Source organism: Schistocerca serialis, chromosome 8 (genome assembly GCF_023864345.2).
Source record: "Schistocerca serialis cubense isolate TAMUIC-IGC-003099 chromosome 8, iqSchSeri2.2, whole genome shotgun sequence".
Taxonomy (NCBI): Eukaryota; Metazoa; Arthropoda; class Insecta; order Orthoptera; family Acrididae; genus Schistocerca; species Schistocerca serialis.
Genome location: NC_064645.1, coordinates 456,014,674 through 456,038,265, shown reverse-complemented (window position 1 = coordinate 456,038,265; position 23,592 = coordinate 456,014,674). Strand labels below are relative to the sequence as shown.

At 37.9% G+C, this 23,592-nt stretch overlaps 1 protein-coding gene across 1 annotated transcript in view; it reads left to right on the top strand.

The window, feature by feature from the left end:
- Nucleotides 1–23,592, top strand: part of LOC126416436 (selenoprotein N-like) — a 159,087-nt gene that overhangs the window by 83,725 nt on the left and 51,770 nt on the right. Inside the window, exon 4 of the mRNA XM_050084158.1 lies at nt 7,906–8,073. Coding sequence (XP_049940115.1) covers nt 7,906–8,073 — 168 coding nt within the window. The remainder of the gene's footprint in view (nt 1–7,905; nt 8,074–23,592) is intronic.

The window sequence follows — 23,592 nt, the reverse complement described above, 5'->3', positions numbered from 1 at the left end:
ATTGTACTTCATTTCTACTGCACTTCATAAAATACATCCAAACTATGGATGATAACAGTCTGCATTACAACTGATGTACAAGGATGACAGTGAGAAACCACCTTATCTTTCACCCAGTGCAAAGTCCCAAGCGACTGGAAAACAGTGCAGGCGACTCCTCGGTATAAGACAGGTAAAAGAATTGAGCTGCAAAATTACAGACCAATATCCTTAACATAAGTCTGCTGTAGAATTCTGGAACATATTCTCAGTTTGAATGTACTAAATTTTCTCGAGGTGGAAGAGCTTCTGTCCACGTGTCAGAACGGATGTAGAAAGGCTCACCCTTACGAAACTCAGCTTGGCCTTTTCACACTTGATATCCTGAGAAATAAGGATGAAGGACAACATGCAGATTCCATATTCATAGATTTCCAGAAAGCATTTGACACAATGCCCCACTGCAGACTATCAATGAAGGTGCAAGTATATAGAATAGGTTTTCAGATGTGTGAGTGGCTTGAAGACTTTTGTTATGAAAATGTTATGACATACACAGAGACATCAGTACATTGTCTTTGATAGCAAGCATTCACCAGAGACAAAGATAACATCAGGAGCTCCCCAGAGGAGTGTGATATGACCACTTTTGTTCTTTTATACATAAATGATCCGACAGATGGGGCGAGCAGCAATCTGCAGCTATTTCTGCTGAGGATTCTGTAATGTTTTGGAAGGTGTCATCATTGAATGGTTGTAGGAGGATAGAAGATTACTATTGTGATGAAGGGCAGCTTGCTGTAAATGTAGAAAAATGTAAGTTAATGTTGATGAGTAGGGAAAACAAATCCGTAATCTCTGAATACGGAATTAGTAGTGCACTGCTTGACACAGTCATGTAGATTAAATATCTGGGCATAATGTTGCAGAGTGATATGAAATGGAATTAGCTCATAAGGATGGCTGTAGGGAAGGTAAATGATCAACTTTGGTATATTGGAAGAATTATAGGAGAGTGTAGCTCTTCTGTGAAGGAGATATTGTTTGGAATACTAGTGTGACAAATTTCTTGAGTATCACTGGAGAGTATAGGATTCACACCATGCCAAATTAAAAGTGGATATCAAAACAATTCAGAAGTGAGCTGATAGATTTGTTACTGATAGGGTTGATCAGCAGGCAGGTATTACAGAGATGCTTGGTGAACTCAAATGGGAATCACAGGAGGAAAGACAACATTCTTTTTGTGAAACACTATTGAGAAAATTTAGACAACTGGGGTTTGAAGCTGACTGTAGAATGACTTTGCCTCTAATCTATATCTACACTCTGCACACCACTGAGAGGTGCATGGCAGAGGGCACAACCCATTGTACCAGTTATTAGGGTTTCTTCCTGTTCCATTTTTGTATGGACAACAGGAAGAATGATTGTTTGAATGCCTCTGTGCATGCTGTAATTATGCTAATCTTATCCTCATGATCCCTATATGAGTGATACATAGAGGGTTATAGTATATTGCTAGGGCAATGATTTAAAGGTGGTTTTTGAAACTATGTTAACAGACTTTCTCTGGATGGTTTATGTCTATCTTGAAGAGTCATCCAGTTCAGTTCCTTCAGTATCTCTGTGACACTTCCCCATGGGCCAAATGTACCTGTGACCATTTGTTTTGCTCTTATCTGTATATGTTCAATATCCCCTGTTAGTCCTATCTGGTACAGGTCCCACACACTTGAGCAATCTTCTAGAACTGGTCACACAAGTGATTTGTAAGCAACGTCCTTTGCAGATTGAAATCTACCCCCTGCTTTACCCATGATTGAATCTATGTGATCATTCTATTTCATATCCCTACAAGCTGTTACTGACTCATTGATATTATTGTCATAGGAGACTACGTTTTTTTCATTTTCTGAAGTGCACAATTTTATTTTTCTGAACGTTTGTAGCAAGTTACCAATCTTTGCACCACCGTGAAATCTTATCAAGCTCTGACTGAATGTGTATGCAGCTTCTTTCAGATAGTACTTCATTACAGGTAACTGCACCATCTGTAAAAAGCCCGATGTTACTATGAATATTGACTACAAGGTCATAAATATATAACATGAGTAACAAGGGTCACAACATCCAAGATAACACGCTGCATCCTCCCTACCAAAAAGCCCTCAATCCCGTACAAATTTCACTTGATACACCACATGATCATAATTTTGACAATAAGTATAGGTGTGGTACTGAGTCAAATGCTTTTCGAAAATCAAGAAATACAGCATCTACCCAATTGCTTTGGTCCATAGTTTTCAGTATGTCATGTGGGAAATGTGCGAGTTGGGTTTCACATGATCGATGTTTTCAAAATCCCTGCTGGTTAGCATTGAGGAGGCCACCCTGTTCAAGATACCTCATTATGTTTGAGCTCAGACTAAGTTCTAAGACTTGACAACAAATCAGTGTCAAAGATATTGGACGGCAGTTTTGTGGATCACTTCTACTACCCTTTTGTAGACAGGCATGATGTGCATTTTTCCAAGAACTGGGCATGGTTTTTTGTTCAAGGGATCTATGATAGATTGTAGTTAGAAGGGGAGTTAACTCAGTCGCAAAATCAGTAGAGACACTGACAGGGATTCCATCAGGCCCTGAAGCTTAGTTCATTTTTAATGATTTCAGCTGTTCTCAGCACCACTGACACACACTTATTTCATTCATCTTTTCAATGGTAAGAGGATTAAATTGGAACAATTCTCCTGGGTTTTCCTTTGTAAAGGAACGTCTGAAAATTGAGTTTGCATTTCAGCTCTTGCTTTGCTGCCCTGTGTTTCAGTTCCTGTCTCATTCACTAGGGACTGGACACTAACTTTGGTGCCACAAACAGCCTTTACATATGACTGGAACTTCTTTGGATTTTGTGAACTGTCATTTGACAGTATTGTGCTGTGGTAGTTATTGAAGATATCACACATTACTCTCTTGACAGCCAAATGATTTTCATTCAGCATTTCTCTATCTATAGACCTGTGCTTTGTTTTGCACCTATTATGCAGTAATCTGTCTATTTAGAAGTTGCTTTACAGTGGTTATATACCATTGAGGTTCCCTCACATTGTGAACTGTTCTATTGGGTATGTATCTATCCAGTTCATTGTCAGTTAATCTTTTAAACTTGAGCCAGAGATCTTCTACATGCTCCTGCCCTGTCCTGAAAGTTTCAGATTCCTTATCAAGATATGGCAGAAGTGATTTTTTAGCTAGTTTATTGAACATATATATCTTTCTGCTTGTTTTAGTTGTCCTTTGTAATTTGGTTATCATTGTTGCCATAACCGCTTCTTGGTCACTGATGCCAGTTTCGATGTGGAGATCCTCAAAGAGGTCAGGTCTATTCAGTGCCATTAGATCCAATATATTTCCATCATGAGTGGGGCTCCTATCTATCTGTTCTAGATAGTTTTCAGAAAAGTCATTTAGTAATGTTTCACAGGATGATTTATCGTGCCCACCACTAACAAAACTATAATTTTCCCAATTAATAGTTGGATGGTTAAAAAGACCACCAATGGCTAGAGTGATTGGGGAATTTATCTATAAATAGTCAGGTTTTTCTCTAAAGTTTTCAGTTACATCAGGAGATAATCTGGTGGGCGATAGAAGGATCCAATTATCATTTTATGCACACCCCTGATACTGAGTGTTGCCCAGACAATCTCACATCCAGCTTCAATTTCTACCTCAGTGGATGTGAGTTTCTTGCCTACTGTGACAAGTACACCATCTCTGTTTCCCATTTACCTGTCCTTTCGATATCCACTTAGGTTTTTTCCAAAAATCTCAGTGAAATCAATTTCAGGTTTCAACCAGCTTTTTGTACCTAGTATTATGTGAGCTTCACTGAATTTCATGAGTGCTTCAAACTCTGGCACATTGCTGTGAATTCTTCAGCAATTTACCATTAGGATTTTAATACCCTCACTTTCAGGTGGTTTTTCTTTTGATCTTACTGATACTTCTGGGTTTCCTACAGCTATCTTTATCTGGATTGGATGGAAAGTAGCCTAATCTAAAAAAACCTTGTGTGCACCCCTCACACAGTGAGCTACCTGAGCAGCAGTGTCAGATGTGTTGTGCACACCTGACCCATTTAGGGGTGCCATACAGTTCTCAACCCCTTGGCACAAGTCCAGAAAGTCGCAGCTTAGTTTGTCACAGAACTTTCAAAGTATCTGGTACAGACCTTCCACTCAACTCAAAACCAAAGGGCCACGATCAGTTCTGGGGACAGTGTTGCAAAGTGTGAGCTTCTTTGAAGCTTCTTGCACAAGACTGATCTTCTCAACCTTCTCTGCCAGTCGCTGGAATGACCTCAAGGCCCAGACGACACTCATCATTTGTCCAATGTGCACCACAATCTGCAGTTGGTTGCACCGTGTTCCCTCAATAGCTTCTGGAATAGCCTCTTCAACATGCTGAAGGAGGCTCACAGGTGTACACACTGAGGGCACCTGGTGTCTTTTTCCCATGTCTTACTGTCATTTCCCTAAGGGGTGCTATCATTTGCCGTATGTTTGAACTGCTGATGACTAATAGACCCTACCCTTCTGTGTCTGCCTCCTCCTCCCACTGGACAAAACAGTTTTCTCCAAAACACGTGAAGTGAATCCCATTGGCTTAGTTTCAGAGAAGGACATCACTGCCGCTGTACATTTTGTGCAAGGACCACAAAGATAAGAGAGATTGGTGGGTGGTTGAGTATCCACATATCTATAGATGTAGACTAGGTGGGGGAAAGGCTTGCACATTGCATGTATATTCACACCATATAATAGGCCATGCCACATGGCAGCAGATACAGTATTCTCTCTGCAATGCTGTACTAATTCTTACGTTTGTTTGTTGCTAGTTTCTAACTGTAGGCATCATTATTAAAATAGTGCAGACCACTTTCCCCAATTTCTATAGTAATTCAGTATTTAAAAGTAATGGAAATTTTATGGAAACCATTAGTCACTGTAAAGAAAATTTTATGTAAAAACACAAAATTTTAGTGCTGCTGATACGCCAGATTTTTTATCTGGTCATTAGTAAAAGATGAAAAACCCCTGTTGTGACAGGAGCCAAAAAAATACTGGTTATTCTGAATTAAAACACCTGTATGAATTTAAAACTGGTTGGTTTTTCCCTTTCCTACCACAGTGTTCCTGTCTGACCTAGCAAATCTGTGTACAGGCCACCTCCTGGTGCTGTGTTATGAGCTAAACCAGGGCCTGCATGTACTGCTAGGTGCTGACCACAGCAAAAAAACACCAACTTCTGATGATAGAATTCTGACCAACAAACTTATTTCTCACTGCCTCTACGATTAAACAATGGCTGACCACTTCGTTCTACCTACCTGCTGCCCTGGCAACAATCCTGCATCTTCTTCATGACATGCTATGACTTCAATAAATGATTGAGCCATCCTGACCCACTACACTATAGTAACTTATTCATGGACCATCTAGAGAAATCATTCCATCCACAATTACAAAGCCTTCATATGGTTCAGATTCATTGATGACATCGTCCTGATCTGGACAGAGGGCGCGGACACCTTATCTACATTCTTGCAGAATCTCAACACCTTCTCTCCCATTTGTTTCACCTGGTTGCACTCTGCCCAAAAAGCCACCTTCTTCGATGTGGCCACCCTTGAGGTGGAGGTTGGCATCAGAATCTACGGCCACATGAACTCTACCAACCACCAACAATGTCTTAGCTTCGACAGCTGCCACCTGTTCCACATTCCTACAGCCTAGGCACCAGTGGTCATCGCATCTGTAATGACAAGCAGTCCCTCTTCAAACAGGGTAAGGATCTCACTGAGACCTTCACACACCAAAATGACCCCTCCCCTCCTTGTCCAGAAATAGATCTCTCATGTCCTGTCTCCCCAGTCACATACCATCCTCCACATACCCACTGTCCAGTCACAAAAGTGCACCCCTCTTGTGACTTAGTACTGTCAAAGATAGGAGCAGCTGAGTCACATTCTCCACCAGGGTTTTCACTATCTCTCATCATTGCCTGAAATGAGACGTACCCTCCCCACTATCCTTTTTTCTCCTCCCACAGTGGAATTCTGCCCTCCACCCAACCTATATAAAATCCTTTTTCATCCCTATTCCACCCCGTCTCCCAACCCCGGGTCTTCTGGCTCATATCCCTGCAATAGACCTACATGCAAGACATGGCCCCTACATCCCCATACTATCATCTACTCCTGTCCTGTCACAGTATCTCATACCCATCAAAGACAGGACCACCTGTGAAAGTTGTCATGTGATCTACTAGCTTAGCAGAAACCACTGTGCTACATTCTATGTGGGTGTCACAACTAACAAGCTGTCTGTGTCCATGAATAGCCACTGCCAAACTGTGGCAGAAAAACAGCAGGATCACCCAGTTGCAGAGTACGCCACCCAATATGATATGCTTCAGTTTAATGACTCCTTCACAGCCCATGCATTCTGGATTTTTCCCACCAACACCAGCTTACCTGAATTGCGTGGATAGGAACTCTCTCTGCAACTTTTGTTCCAAAAACCCCCCTTGTCTCAACCTTTGCTAGTCCCTGTCCTCCATCTACATTTCACTTTCCCTGCTCCCACACCAATACACATGCTCATTCTGTCCCACCAATGCACCTACATGGTCCTTTCCCCTTCTCTACTTCTCTCCTCTCCCCTTTCCCTCCCTCCCCTTTCTCTCCAGCACAGCCTCTCATTGTTGCACCTAGAGTCCTATCCTGTCCCCACAACATCCTTGCACATTCAGAGAAGCAGCACTAGCATCTTCCTCCACCTGTACCTTTCTGTCCTTCTCACTTCTCACGCCATACCTCTTCTTTACTCCCACTACACTCCTGAGCAAAGATTGCTACTTACCTCAGACACAGGCGCAGTAGGGCCTTACACCTGGAGATGAAAATGGCCATGTGTGTCTATGTGCGTTTTGCTTGTCTGAAGTTGTGTGCATTTTTCTATGTCTTATGAAAAACTTTGTCTAATAGCTGAATATATGTAGCATTCTCTCTTATTGTCTCTATCCGTGACAAACTGCCTCCTCTGCATGGTGAGGTGCAATCTGTCCTTTCCTGCTTTTGTTTTGAATTATTGTCATATTTGTATAATTGAAGTTTTAAGACGTACTTTCACATTGAAACTTAGCAGTGAAAGTCTTGCTCCACCTTTTCATGCTCTCTGTACCTGTCACACTTTTACTTGTACAAGCAGCAGCTCACTTTGACTGGCTCCCCAGGTAAAGCAGTTTTTGCACCTATTTCTTAATATCACACCATTCAACAACATTGTTATTATTTTTCTGCCTTTGCTACGAATCATGAACTCATGAGTAATGGCGTTATCATTCATTGATCCAGAGCTAAAGAAAACTGAACCAATAATGCAAGCTATTTCACTATAGCATTTGACATAGCAGTGAAGCTTTCAACTAATGCAAAGTGATTATGTTTCCAGTACCAACTGCTGTTGTTAAATATATATTTATCTGGCTCTCAAAGATGAAATAGTTCTTTGTGAAGATGAAGTTGATGTGAAATGAGAGATCATTTCATCCTACCCTGATACCTCTTCACCCTAGGAAGCTTTCATGTGTAAGCAACCATTTGGCCCTTTATACTCAGCTGCTAGATAAAGGCATATGTGGTTCTGAAAGCTAGTTTCTTTTGCTTTTTTGTGCCTGATTGTGATCTGATTGTCAGCCACAAAATAGCATCTTAAAGCATCATTTTAGTGTGTTTCCTATTAATTGCCTTCAGGCAAAGTGATGTTACCTGAAGGTAACGAGTGATGATTTTTTACCCATATAAATTTTGCTAAAGGATTTCTTTCAGGCTTATCACTTCTGGGTTTTGTTTTGCAGTTTTAGGTATGCTGAAGACCCTCCAACAGTGCCTGGTCCAGAACTAACTTTCTTCCACTTGTTGAGCATGTTCCACGAGAATGTTTTCCTGCAAACTAGATTTCATCCACGAGGAACAGTAGCCATGCTCCAAGCAAAAACATCAGAACTGTTCCTCATCATTTTCCGGTAAGTATCTGTGCCTTAATCTCCCATTAAACTGATAGGCATCACTGTAATAATGTGGAAAACAATATTTTGTTCCCAGTCAAAATAATTCCATTTTGTACCCTAAATTTACTTAGAAATTATCCAATAGCATGTGAATGGTGAATATAAAACGTTAAGTCAACATTGACTTTTTCATGGTTTTATTTATGTTTATTGTTAATAACATCAGGTAGACACTAAATGCTGGATCTGCTTTGCAGTTAGCTGAGCGCTTTTTCCTTACTGGATTTTCCGCTGTTTATCAGGAATGTGTTAACATAGAAGCGCAGGTAAATTATCCGACCACAACTTCAATTATATATTTTATGAAGACATAAGTAAATTGCTGAGAATGTTCTTCACATTAGTGTGAAGATGTCACACTCTGAATGTTATGATAATACCTGAAAACACCGTTCAGTGGAGTGTGATCATGCAAAGCCTAGAAAATCACTCAAAAAGAAAGAAAGAAAGAAAGAAAGAAAGAAAGAAAGAGAGATCAGAGTTTATGTCCTGTTGACAGCGTGGTCATTAGACACAGAGCAGAAGCTCAAATTATGAAAGGAGAGTGAAGGAAGCTGGCCATGCCCTTTTCAAATGAACCATCCCATCATTTGCCTGAAGCAATTTAGGGAAATTACAGAAAAGTTAAATCTGGATGGCTGGATTGGGATTTGAGCTGTCATCCTCCCAAGTGCAAGTTCAGTGTGCTCACTCAGTAAAGTCACGCCTGAGAGCAGGGCACCTATGAGTGTGTGACCAATTCATCACCCCTCGCTTGGTTGCATCTGTGTGGTCTGCACCTACATGCAAGCCTCCTTTCTAATGTACGCAGTATCCATTATAATCCAGTGATATCCATTGTTTTCTCCAGGCCTTTTTAAGTGAATTATTCTTAAAGTCAGAGCTGCAGATTACAATAATTACAATTGAAACCTAACAATGTACACTTCTGTCGATGAAAGAACATTTGTTTAGTATCTTGCAGCAAAACATAAGCCTCATAAATAAAAGAACAAACTACAGCATCAACACAGATAAATGAAAGTGGAATATTAGTGGATATTGGATTGGACAAGTTTACACAAAGTTGAAAAAATTGCAAGTGTCAAAAATACATAACTACATGCATATATCAGTAAAATGACTGAATTCTTCACAAATAGCATCTAAAATACAGGCATCTAAAATTTTTCATATACATACATAATTATCAAAGATTAAAATCACTTTATGCTTTCTGAAAGATTTTTTACATATTTGCACATTTATATATGAAACATTACATTAATTTTTGGCCTTAAAGTAGTCTTTAACACTGTATGGACAAGTTTCAATCAAGTGACATTTTAGTTTGTTTTTGAAAGCAGAAAAGTTGTTATTGTCTTTATACAGTTTGGCAAATTGTTGTATACGAGGTACCATGTTTTTACAGTCTCTTTGTCAGTTAATTTGAGCCAACTTCCTTCAATATGATAATCATTTTTATTTATTGTGTTATGGTTACGGGGATCTCTGTTTAACAATGCAGCATGGTTACCTTTTACATAACTAATTGTTTCATATATGACACTACGGTTCATATGTTTAGTTATTTATTTCTGCAGGAATCTCTAGGAGATAATTTTGTTATGCATCTTACAGTCTTCTTTTGTAGCTTTCGTACCCTTTGTATGTGCACATCTGCAGAATTTCCCGAGACCAGGATACTGTCTGAAATTTGTGAATGTTCTTGACTTTTTTTCTCATTAAAAATATACTTGAGCTCACTTTGACATATCATTTATATGCTTCTCCCATGTCAAGTACCTGGTATGGGGAAATTCTGCAGATGTGCACATACAAGGGGTACTAAAGCTACAAAAGAAGGCTGTAAGATGCATAAAAATTATCTCCTAGAGATTCCTGCAGAAATAAATAACTAAACATATGGACAGTAATGTCATATATGAAACAGTTACGTAAAAGGTAACTATGCCCAGGAATTTAGAAGTTTCTGTCTCTTTTAGTTCCAAGTCTCAAAGCTTGACAGTAATATGGTTCAAGTGTCTTGTTTGCATGTATTTGCATACATGTGGTATTATTTACATTTATAAAAAAGATTATTTCCTCTGAAATAATCATTTCCATTTTCCATATGATGTCATTTTGCATACATGACAGCGTTTCCACCTACTATTTTGGGCATATCATTGACATATAAAATGAAAAGTAGTGAGGTTCAACATTGATCCTTGAAGCACTCAATATTTAACAATATTTCAAAATTTGAGTAGATATTTGTAATAGTATTGTTCACATTTTGCTTTATTTGTACACACTGTTCTCTATTTAGCATGAATGGTTTCACGACATCAGCAGCTCTCTCCCTTATGCCATAACACTTAAGCTTTTCTAATAATGTGTTATGGCATACGCAATCAAAAGCTTTTGAAAGGACTCGAAAGATACCACAAACTTTCTTTTGTTTGTCTATCGCCTTAGTTACACACACTATGAATTCACCTAACGATGTATTGGTGGATCTACCCTTCCTAACCCCATGCTGGGCATCGTTCAGATATTGCACTTTTCTATAAAATTTCTATTGTGTCTTCAATTACACACTTTGTTATTTTAGATAAGAAAGGTGTAATAGTAATTGGTCAGTAATTTCCTGGCTCTTCCTTGCTGCTCATTTGAAAAGAGGAGCCACTTAACTCATTCTTTTAAACATGGTGGGAATATTTCTTCTTCCATGGATAAGTTTTTGAGAAAAGTCAGAGGCTGTACCACCCACTGTAGTCTGCATTTAATTAGTCTAGTAGAAATACAGTCTGATCACTCAGTATTTTTTGTTTTTAATCAATATAATTATTTTTACTAATTCAGGTTCATTTGTTGGGAGAAGGAACAAACTTTTTGCCTCATCAGGAGTACTTTGTATACATTTTGTGTCAGAAGGAGAGTTTTGCTTTATTAATTTGCCCACTACCTCAACATAATGTTAATTTAAAACATTGCTAGCTTCTTTAGGGTCCCCGATTTCTGTCCCATTTTTCTTTGTAGTTATGTTCCCACTATTTTTCATGTCTACACATTCCCTCTCTCTCTTGATGTGTGACAGTATGGTCTTTGTGATTTTATTAGAAGCTGTAATTTTGTTTATGTAGTAATTGGATTTGGTTTCTTTTATCAGTTTCTTATATAATACCTTGTCCCCATAGGCATCAAAGTTTGCTTGCATGGGATTTATGTGATGTTGTTCATAAATTTTTTAGCTCTTCCCACTTCCTTTTACATCTGCTGTGAGTTATTTTTTATTGCTCTTAGCATTTGTATTCCTACATACTAATGGGCATGTCCCCCCATGAACCGTGGACCTTGCTGCTGGTGCGGAGGCTTGCGTGCCTCAGCGGTACAGATGGCTGTAACGTAGGTGCAACCACAACAGAGGGGTATCTGTTGAGAGGCTAGACAAACGTGTGATTCCTGAAGAGGGGCAGCAGCCTTTTCAGTAGTTTCAGGGGCAACAGTCTGGATGATTGACTGATCTGGCCTTGTAACACTAACCAAAACGGCCTTGCTGTGCTGGTACTGCGAACGGCTGAAAGCAACGGGAAACTACAGCCGTAACTTTTCCCGAGGGCATGCGGCTTTACTGTATGATTAAATGATGATGGCGTCCTCTTGGGTAAAATATTCCGGAGGTAAAATAGTCCCCCATTTTGATCTCTGGGCAGGGACTACTCAAGAGGACATCGTTAACAGGAGAAAGAAAACTGGCGTTCTACAGATCGGAGTGTGGAATGTCAGATCCCTTAATCGGGCAGGTAGGTTAGAAAATTTAAAAAGGGAAATGGATAAGTTAAAGTTAGATATAGTGGGAATTAGTGAAGCTCGGTGGCAGCAGGAACAAGACTTTTGGTCAGGTGAATACAGGGTTATAAATACAAAATCAAATAGGAGTAATGCAGGAGTAGGTTTAATAATAAGTAAAAAAATAGGTGTGCGGGTAAGCTACTACAAACAGCATAGTGAACACATTATTGTGGCCAAGGTAGACACGAAGCCCACGCCTACTACAGTACTACAAGTTTATATGCCAACTAGCTCTGTAGATGATGAAGAAATTGATGAAATGTATGATGAGATAAAAGAAATTATTCAGGTAGTGAAGTGAGACGAAAATTTAATAGTCATGAGTGACTGGAATTCGAGAGTAGGAATAGAGAGAGAAGGAAACATATTGGGTGAATATGGATTGGGGCTAAGAAATGAAAGAGGAAGCCGTCTGGTAGAATTTTGCACAGAGCATAACTTATTCATAATTAACACTTGGTTCAAGAATCATAACAGAAGGTTGTATACATGGAGGAATCCTGGAGATACTAGAAGGTATCTGATAGATTATATAATGGTAAGACAGAGATGTAGCATCCAGGTATTCAATTGTAAGACATTTCCAGGGGCAGATGTAGACTCTGACCACAATCTATTGGTTATGAACTGTAGATTAAAACTGAAGAAACTACTGTCAGCCTTGGGAGAGCCAGTCCTGACGAAACTCTAACATCTGGTGAGCAAGATATATGAGACAGGCAAAATACCCTCAGACTTCAAGAAGAATATAATAATTCCAATCCCAAAGAAAGCAGGTGTTGACAGATGTGAAAATTACCGAACTATCAGTTTAATAAGTCACAGCTGCAAAATACTTACGCGAATTCTTTACAGACAAATGGAAAAATTGGTAGAAGCCGACCTCGGGGAAGATCAGTTTGGATTCCATAGAAATGTTGGAACACATGAGATAATACTGACCCTATGACTTATCTTAGAAAATCGATTAAGGAAAGGCAAACCTACGTTTCTAGCATTTGTAGACTTAGAGAAAGCGTTTGACGATGTTGATTGGAATACTCTCTTTCAAATTCTGAAGGTGGCAGGGGTAAATTACAGGGAGCGAAAGTCTGTTTACAATTTGTACAGAAACCAGATGGCAGTTATAAGAGTCGAGGGGCATGAAAGGGAAGCAGCAGTTGGGAAGGGTGTGAGACAGAGTTGTAGCCTGTCCCCGATGTTATTCAATCTGTATATTGAGCAAGCAGTAAAGGAAACAAAAGAAAAATTCAGAGTAGGTATTAAAATCCATGGGGAGGAAATAAAAACTTTGAGGTTCGCCGATGACAATGTGATTCTGTCATAGACAGCAAAGGACTTGGAAGAGCAGTTGAACGGAATGGACAGTGTCTTGAAAGGAGGATATAAGATGAACATCTACAAAAGCAAAACGAGGATAATGGAATGTAGTTGAATTAAATTGGGTGATGCTGAGGGAATTAGATTAGGAAATGAGACATTTAAGTAGTAATGGAGTTTTGGTATTTGGGGAGCAAAATAACTGATGATGGTCGAAGTAGAGAGGATATAAAACGTAGACTGGCAATGGCAAGGAAAGTGTTTCTGAAGAAGAGAAATTTGTTAACATCGAGTATAGATTTTAGTGTCAGGAAGTCATTTCTGAAAGTATTTGTATGGAGTGTAGCCATGTTTGGAAGTGAAACATGGACGATAAATAGTTGGACAAGAAGAGAATAGAAGCTTTCGAAATGTGGTGCTACAGAAGAATGCAGAAGATTAGATGAGTAGATCACATAAATAATGAGGAAGTATTGAACAGAATTGGGGAGAAAAGGAGTTTGTGGCACAACTTGTCAAGAAGAAGGGACTGGTTGGTATGACATGTTCTGAGGCATCAAGGGATCACAAATTTAGCATTGGAGTTCAGCATGAAGGGTAAAAATTGTAGAGGGAAACCAAGAGATGAATACACTAAGCAGATTCAGAAGGATGTAGGCTGCAGTAAGTACTGGGAGATGAAGCAGCTTGCACAAGATAGAGTAGCATGGAGAGCTGCATCAAACCAGTCTCAGGACTGAAGAACACCAAATCTTTTGACTGCATTAATCTTTGTGACCTCTGTAGGTTTGCTTGCTTTGTTTGTTACAACTCTTTAAAGATATTTTCCACTATGTTATCTTATCTGATATGTCTATTAATACCCCATTGTGGTCAGCAATGGCTGTGTTTGACCTGTACTTTTTGTCTGTATTGTGGTATATTAGTAATTATGTGATCTATTAATATCTCTGTATCTTTACTGCACCTTTTGAAACTACTTACTACCAGATTTAGATCATAAGGTTTATTCGTCCACTGAAACTCCTAGTATAACAGATTTCTTTCAGTGTGTTAATATTTAGATCGCCTACTGTTATTATTTATGTGAATTGCCTAACAGCCTAGTCTAACAGAACTTCTAGCTCTTGTAGAAAACAATTTACCTGACTTCTTGGTGATTTATATTCCTAATATCAAACACTTTTCCCCTTTGAATACTGTCTGTATTTCTGCTGATTCTGTACAGTTGTCTGCTTGCCAGGTATTCAATCCCTCATTTCATTGTGTACATATACTACAGCCCCCCACATTTATGGCGACATCTGCAGAAGTAAACAACTTTTTTATAGTCCTGTATGTTGTATACACTAATTTCATTTTCTTTTACCCATGTTCTATCATAATAAATATATGTGGCAGTTCTGCTGCTATTAGTACTTATGCCTCATATAATTTACTTTATACATACTGTACATTTTGATGTATAGTTCTTACAGTAGAAACATTTATATTCACTTCTGAATTTTGTATTTTACCATTTTTCCCAGCTGCTGGGACATCTGTACCACATCTTCGAACACTATTTCGATGGTCTTTCATCCTGTGTGATTACAGGAAGATAATTTGTTTTGTCAAGTTGGTCATTGAGGGGTTGGTTGTCTGCACATTTGTTAAAAGAGCTAAAGAACCTAATGCATCTGTATGTACAATTTTGGTGGCACTGGCTGTGGCATGATAGTTCGTAAAATATCTTTGCTGCAGCTATTCACATCCCTGCTTCGGTAGATGGACTGTACTGAACATGGTGTTAAACAGCTTTTTGAATACTGTGCCACACCAATGGAGTTGGAAACATAATTGCATTGTTCTGTCAGTTCTTGGTAGAATATTTTAAACATTATAAATGAAACACACACAATACCGATGTAATGTTCTACATAACTGGAAACATAGGCTATAGAGTATTTTTATTTTGCAGATTTAAATCTGTTTGGTCAGTATATTTGAAAAAAAAAATGCCCATAATATTAAGATAAATAATTTACTATTGTGTCTACATCAAAATTACTGAATGTGGGTATGTCTAATAGCAAATTGTCAAAAATTGTTCTCCTGTAAGTTGTCTGTAACAGCTTCATCAAATGGGAACATAAAATTCCACTTTGAATACCCTTTAGTTTCAAACATATTTTCTATTTGCACTTGGTATCAAATGAAGCACATAGGGGCTGACTCAAAAAGTTATGTGCCATTTTTCAGGCAAACCAATATTCAGAGAGCCATTGTTGCTCTTATGTAGCTCACAAATCAGTTGGTAGAACATAAAATTAACTAATTCACATGTAAAATAATGACATAAATATTTCATGGAGCTGTTTTGTCAAAATGAATCTCATTGGTTGCAATATGCGCAAAAAGTTTCAGCAGTGAATCAAGCAAAAGAGTGTTATGACTTTGATGACTTCCTCTGGGGTTGCCTGGGTGTGATTGCCAGTAGATGTCATCAGGCGAATGTGCTACACTTTTCCTTGTACATATCCCATTTGTACTGCTTTCACAAACCAGCCAGTATCTTGTGTGGCTGTTTGATTAGACATCCAGGTTAGACTGCCTGTTCTGGCCACAGTTAGTTTCTGAAAGTTGTTGCTATACACAAAAACTTTGTTTTTCAAAAAATTATTAACCAAATGGTTCACCAAACAAAAAAATTAGAAGAGGAACTTTGATCTGCAAGTTATTTGTACTTTCTGCAGGTTACATCTCCACAAGTGCTGAAATGTCATCTTGTATGCATGCCTACAACAGTGCAGCGAATACAGAATTTCCATTGCTCTTCTTCAACTATATTCACAATTCCTATCCCCATTTCTGCAATAAAATGAAACATGTAATGGAATTGTGGATAAAATGTAAGAAGATCAATCTGGAGTGTTAATAGAAGACAGCAAAAGGAAAGCTGAAGTTTTAAATTTCACATTTAAGAAATCATTCATGTAGAAGGACCATACAAACGTATGGTTGTTTGGCTGTTGTGCAGACTCTCACATGGAGGATGAAGAAATAAGGTATCCCTGGCACAGAGGAGGACAGGAAGAGTTGAAAACAAATAAGTCACCAAGTGCACATGCAATCCCGTTTTGGTTTTACAGAGAGTATTCTGCAGCATTGGCTTCTTACTTAGCTGCATTTATCACGATCTCCTGCCCAGCACAAATTCCCAATCAACTGGAAAAATGTCCAGGTGACCCCTGTATGTAAAAACGGTAGAACAGACCCGCATAATTACAGACACATACCCTTAACATCAGTTTGCTGCAGAATTCTTGAACACATTCTGAGTTTGAATCTATTACACTTTCTTGAGACAGAAAAGTTTCTGTCCACATATCAACAGGGATTTAGAAAGCATTGCTAATGCGGAACTCAGCTTGCCCTTTTCTCACAATATCCTACAAACCACAGATGAGTTTAGCCCTTCTTCTGATTACAATCCATGATAGATCCCTCGAACAAAAAACTGTGCCCAGTTCTTGCAAAAAAGCACAGGTCACACCTGTCTACAAGAAGGGTAGACAAAGTGATCCACAAGGCTACAATCCAATATCATTGACATCAATTTGTTGTAGAATTTTAAAACATATTCCGAGGTATCTTGAACAGAATGACCTCTTGAATGCCAACCAGATCTTGTTCAAAGACTAAATGTTGCCTTTTTTACCGTTCGAACGGTATCTGAAGTGAGTGATTGTCAGACACAAGATGGCGACGAGTGTAGTGATGCATAGTGAACGAGTGAATAAAAGTTACTGTTCTGTCGTAAAAAAGGAATCCTGTGTAAACTGTAAAAGTGAAATCGCAAAACTAAACAAACGCATTTCAAGTTTACAAAAAGTTGTAGATGTTTTAAGACGAGAGATTTCGTATATAACTAATGAAAACTGTGAGCTGAAGAAGTTGCGCCATATTCTAAATGATAAAACATTAAAGCCACAAAACGGGAACCTGGTGAGTTATGAGAAGCGTAAAGGAAGCGATAGACAGGCATCAAAGGCAGCAAATGAAATTATAATTACAGATAAAAACAGGTACAGTGTTCTGTCGAATAGTAGTGATGCCTGCAATAAGGATATGCAAAACGCTAGTGAAGTGATGCAGGACAGTAAAACAACGTCCGAGTGGATAAAAGTGTCGCTAAAAGGTAATCCCTTGTCCACTAAAAGAATAACAAACTCCGTAAAATCTGTCACATTTTGCGATAAAAACAAATACGACGTTTTGCAACAAAGTGAAAATACAAATAAACGAAAACCGACGTGTGTGACAAAGAAGAAAGAATCAAAAGTCGACGTCTTTGGAGACAGTCACGCCAAAGGAATTTCTCAAGAACTGCAAGAAAACAGTAAATCAATGACAGTCACAGGCATGGTTAAACCAGGTGCTGGTTTCAAAGAAGTGACGGAAAACATCGTAAAATATAACTATGACAAGCAGGACAGTGTTGTAATCTGCGCAGGAGCTAAAGACATTTACGAAAACAATGCTATGACAATGTATAAACAGCTCTTGAGTCTTTTGCTAGTACTGTCAAATACAAACATTTTACTGGTGAACTTTACCCACAGGCATGATTTACCTGAATGGTCATGTGTGAATAAGGAAATTCACAGAATTAATGCGAAACTTAAAAGTAGTTGTAGGCTATTCAGCAATGTGAAATTAATTGACTCAAGCACACTTGACAGAGAATGTTTTACGAAACATGGGCTTCACCTTAACAGAAATGGAAAGGCCAGGTTAGGAAACTTAATAAGGGAAGCAATTAAATGCAATTACAAAGTGACAGCCACTGAACTGGGATGGTATAAATCTCCAATAGCAGAAACACCAGCAGAAACAGGAGCAGCACGCAAATGGACCATCCAAAAAACAGTAGCAACAGAGGAAACTACTACTGAACCAACAGCACGAAGAATCCTGTCAGCACCACCACCACATCCACTACCATTACCACCACCACCACCACCACCACCACCACCTCTGGCCACAGAAGCACCAGCAGCAACAACAGCAGCAGCAACTGAACCAACAACAGTAGCAGCAGCAACAAAACCATCAACAACAGTTGCAGCAACACAAGGATTTTTTATGGATTCAGACAAAGAAATGGAAAAGATTGTGACAAATCAGCAAGAAAATTTGCAGATAAGTCACAACCACTATGGAAAAAGCAGCACATTACCAGGTAATGACAAAAGAAAAAATACTTGCAAAACAGTCAGGATAATGTGTCTGAATATTCAATGCCTCAGAAACAAAGTACTAGATCTAGAAGTAGCTTTAAATAATCTTGCTGATGTCTCTTGTATTTGTTTATCTGAACACTGGTGCAAGGCTAGTGAATTAAGTCTCATAAATATAAGCAAGTTTAATTTAGCAACACATTATTGCCGAAGTGTTTTTAAAAATGGTGGGGTATGCATTTACTCTAGAGTAGGACTGCAGTTCAAAGTGAAAACAGAATTGGACCATCTAAATATAGAAAAACATTTTGAATCATGTGCCATAGAGTTAAAAACTGAGGAGAAGAGTGAAAAACTAGTTGTCATTACAGTATATAGATCACCACTGGGTGACAAAAACATATTCTTCAAAAAAATAGAAGCAGCATTAAACACTTTTTATAGTAATGAAGTGAAATTATTTTTATGTGGAGATTTTAATATTAACCTGTTAATTGAAAGTGATGAAAAAAGACAGCTTTTGAGTATACTCAGCAGCTTCCACATGAAACCACTCTTTACAGATGCCACCAGATTAACAGAACTGTCATCTTCTCTTTTAGACAATATTTTCTCAAATATGGAGAATGGTATCACTGAGCCACTAAACGTAAACTTAGGTCTTTCAGATCACAATACACTATTAACATACATAAATTACTCTATCCCCAAGGCAGTAAAATATAAGTGGGGATACAAAAGGCACTTCTATACAGAAAAAGTAAATACTTTCATCCAGTTGTTAGCTAATGAAACCTGGGAAGATGTCTTTGCACAAACTACAACCGAGGAATCTTTCAATGCTTTTTCTAGTACATTCATGTCCCTATTTGAGATGTTTCCCAAAAAAGCTCACAAAGATCAATGTCATGCCTAGGAACACAAGCCAGTGGATAACACCTGCTATTAGAGTATCTAGTCAAACACTAAAACATATCAGCCAACTCAAAAAAGATAACAAAGATGAACACTTCACAGATTATGTTAAGACATACAAGAAAATTTACAGGAAGGTGATCAAAAAAGCCAAGACAATGCACAATGACAGTGTAATTGCTGGGTCAGCAAACAAATCAAAAGCTATATGGAATGTAGTAAAAAAAGAAATTGGCCCAAGTAAAAATGCTAGAAATCCAGAGGACTTTGTTTTAAAAGATGATCAAGGTGTGCTAGTCAGAAATCGTGCTTTAGCGAATTACGTTAATGACTACTTCATAAATAGTCCAATCAATCTGCATAAAAATTGTCCTAAGATTAGTAGAACATCAATCCCAGAAGAACAAAGTGTGAATTCATTATTGCTACCTCCCACAAACAAATTGGAAGTTAATCAAATAATAAAAACAATGAAGAATAAAATGTCCTCAGGGATTGATGAGATACCTTGCGCAGTCATGATGAGATGTGCTAGTGTCATATCAGACCCACTCTCACACATCATAAACATATCATTTTCAGAAGGTGTCTTTCCACAACGATTAAAAATTGCAAAAGTAAAACCATTGTATAAAAAGGGCAATATACATGAAGTGGGAAACTATAGACCAATAGCTTTATTATCGGTATTTTCAAAAGTAATAGAGACAGTCATGAAAAACAGAATTACAAATTACCTCGAGAAATTCAATCTATTGTCTGTAAACCAACACGGCTTCCGCAAAGGAATGAGTACAGAGTCAGCCATCACCCAATTCATTGAAAATATTGTAACGGGGCTAGATAAGAACAACAGTACAATAGGAATAAATTTGGACCTCTCAAAGGCATTCGATACTGTCCAACATGATATCCTGCTAGACAAATTAGAATATGTCGGTATACGAGGAGTAGCTAAAAAGTGGTTTCAGTCATATCTCCATAATAGGACACAGGTAGTAGAAATTGCAACAACAAACAGTAAAAACCAAAGTATTGTTTACAGATCTAATATTCAGACTGTGCCAATAGGGGTACCGCAGGGGAGTGTTCTAGGACCTCTCCTATTTCTTCTTTACATAAATGATATCAAGATTCCAGTAAATGGTACTCATATAACCCTGTTTGCGGATGACACAAACATTGTAGTAACTGACATAAACCGGGTATTGCCAACATCTGCAACCAGAGTTATAGAATATTTGCAAAATTGGTTTGAAGTGAACAAATTAACCATAAATATCTCTAAAACTAATTATATCCATTATAGGAAAGCAAAGTCACACTCTGATCTAGATCTCAGAATACAAAATAAAGAAATTGTGAGAGTTGCTGCCACAAAATTCTTAGGTGTACATATAGATGAAAATTTAGACTGGAAATCCCATATCCTGTATCTCTCACATAAGTTAAGCTCTGCTTGCTTTGCTTTACGCGTTATTAGCTTTGTATGTAGTAGGGAATGTAGCAGAGCTGTTTATTTTGCTTATATACATTCTGCTATTACCTATGGCCTCATCTTCTGGGGTCATAGTAAGAAAAATCTCAAAACCATCTTCACTCTACAAAAACGAGCTGTTAGAATAATTACCAACAATTCAAGGCTAACTCCTTCAAAGCAATTATTTAAACAGCTGAATATTCTACCCCTACCGTGCCTCTATATACAGAAAAGCGTAATTAATGTAATACGAAATATTAACAATTTCCAATCCAACTCGGATCTACATACTTACAACACAAGAAAGTGCAATGACATTCATATAAAAAGAGTTAACAAGGCTTTGGCGCAGAAACAAACAAACATACAAGGAATTAGATTGTATAACAAACTACCAGTAAAGATAAAAGAAATAAAAAAATTGTCTTCATTTAAAGAAGCAGTATTCAAATTTTTAATGACCAACTACTATTATAGTGTAAAAGAATACCTGGAGGAATAGCTCCATACTAAACAATTATATTTATGTACTCTGTGCCAATAGTAATTTTTATCTGACTGTTGCTATGATCTAAATAAATAATATGTACAGCAGTGCTAGAATTGTATGTGTTATATCTAAATATCAACTGTGTATTCCATGTAAAAAGTTTTTCTCATACATCAATGTAAATAATCAAAGTTGTACATGCTATTTCAATGTGGTCTCATGTTACGTAGTCTACTATGCACATGTGTATTTTGTATAGTATTGTTCACCCTATATGTGTGTGTGTGTGTGTATATATATATATATATATATATATATATATATATATATATATATATATATATATATATATAAAAAAAGAAAGATGATGAAACTTACAAAACAAAAGCGCTGGCAGGTCGATAGACACACAAACATACACACAAAATTCTAGCTTTCGCAACCTATGGTTGCCTCGTCAGGAAAGAGGGAAGGAGAAGGAAAGACAAAAGGATATGGGTTTTAAGGGAGAGGGTAAGGAGTCATTCCAATCCCGGGAGCGGAAAGACTTACCTTAGGGGGAAAAAAGGACAGGTATACACTCGCGCACACACACACATATCCATCCACACATACACAGACACAAGCAGACATTTGTAAAGGCAAAACTCTGTGTATGTGTGGATGGATATGTGTGTGTGTGCGAGTGTATACCTGTCCTTTTTTCCCCCTAAGGTAAGTCTTTCCGCTCCCGGGATTGGAATGACTCCTTACCCTCTCCCTTAAAACCCATATCCTTTTGTCTTTCCTTCTCCTTCCCTCTTTCCTGACGAGGCAACCATAGGTTGCGAAAGCTAGAATTTTGTATGTATGTTTGTGTTTGTTTGTGTGTCTATCGACCTGCCAGCGCTTTTGTTTGGTAAGTTTCATCATCTTTCTTTTTAGATATATTTTTCCCACGTGGAATGTTTCCCTCTATTATATTCATATATATATATATATATACTATGTATTTTTTTGACGAAATCCATGCAATGTAAATTGTCTCTGGATGAATAAACTACTACTACTACTATGCTTATTTTCATTCACTTATGTCATATGGTATTATATTTTGGGGTAACTCTTCCCATTCTAAAAGGATATTTTTGGCTCAGAAACAGGCGGTTTGGGCAATAAGTGTTGTCATCAACCTCTTGTCAACCTCTGTTTACAAGTTTGGGTGTTTTGACATTGGCCTCTAAGCAGCTTTCACTCAGTTAATACTTGCACCAGAAATCAAGCCTGCATTTGGATCTGACTTCAAGTCTTGTGCAGAAAGGTCTGCAGTATACTGCTGCATCCATTTTCAATAAGCTACCACTAGAATTCAAAAATCGTAGCAGTAATCCACGCGCTTTAAAATCAGAACTGAAGAGTTTCCTCATGGGTCACTCCTTCTATTCTGTCGAGGAGTTTCTTGAAAAATTAAGCTGATTCTTGTTGTATTGTTGATTGCATTTACTTAAACTTGTCGCTTGACTTTTTTTGGGGCCATAAACATATATATATATATATATATATATATATATATATATATATATATATATATATATATATATATATATATTTATTCTGTTATTACTTTTATGTTGTAACTTCATGTACTGACACATTCCATGACCTTGGAGATTTGCTTCTCAATTTGCTCCTACAGAACTTGATGTGTAAATAAAATAAGACAACCAGGTAGATGCAGTGTTTTTTGATTTCTGAGAAGCATTTGATTCAGTACCACACCTATGCTTATATTCAAAAGTGTGATCATATAGGGTATCAAGTGAAATTAGTGACTACCGTATTTACTCGAATCTGAGCCGCGCTTTTTTCCGGTTTTTGTAATCCAAAAAACCGCCTGCGGCTTAGAATCAAGTGCAAAGCAAGCGGAAGTTCTGAAAAATGTTGGTAGGTGCCGCCACAACTAACTTATGCCGTCAAATATATGTAGTGCTACACAGGCATGCTTTGTTGGCACAAAGATAAATACTGGCGCCAAAACCTCTGCGTCAGTAAATAAATTTTAAAAAAAGGTGGAAAACGAGCTTTTTTTTCTCCGCCCCGAGTTTCGACCACTGCATTTTCATACATTATCCAACGAAGTAAATACAAATTCCGTATTGTTCATCTTCGAATGTAGCAGAATTCCAATGTACTACGAAAATCCGACTGGCAAAACTGTTTGGGATGTTTGT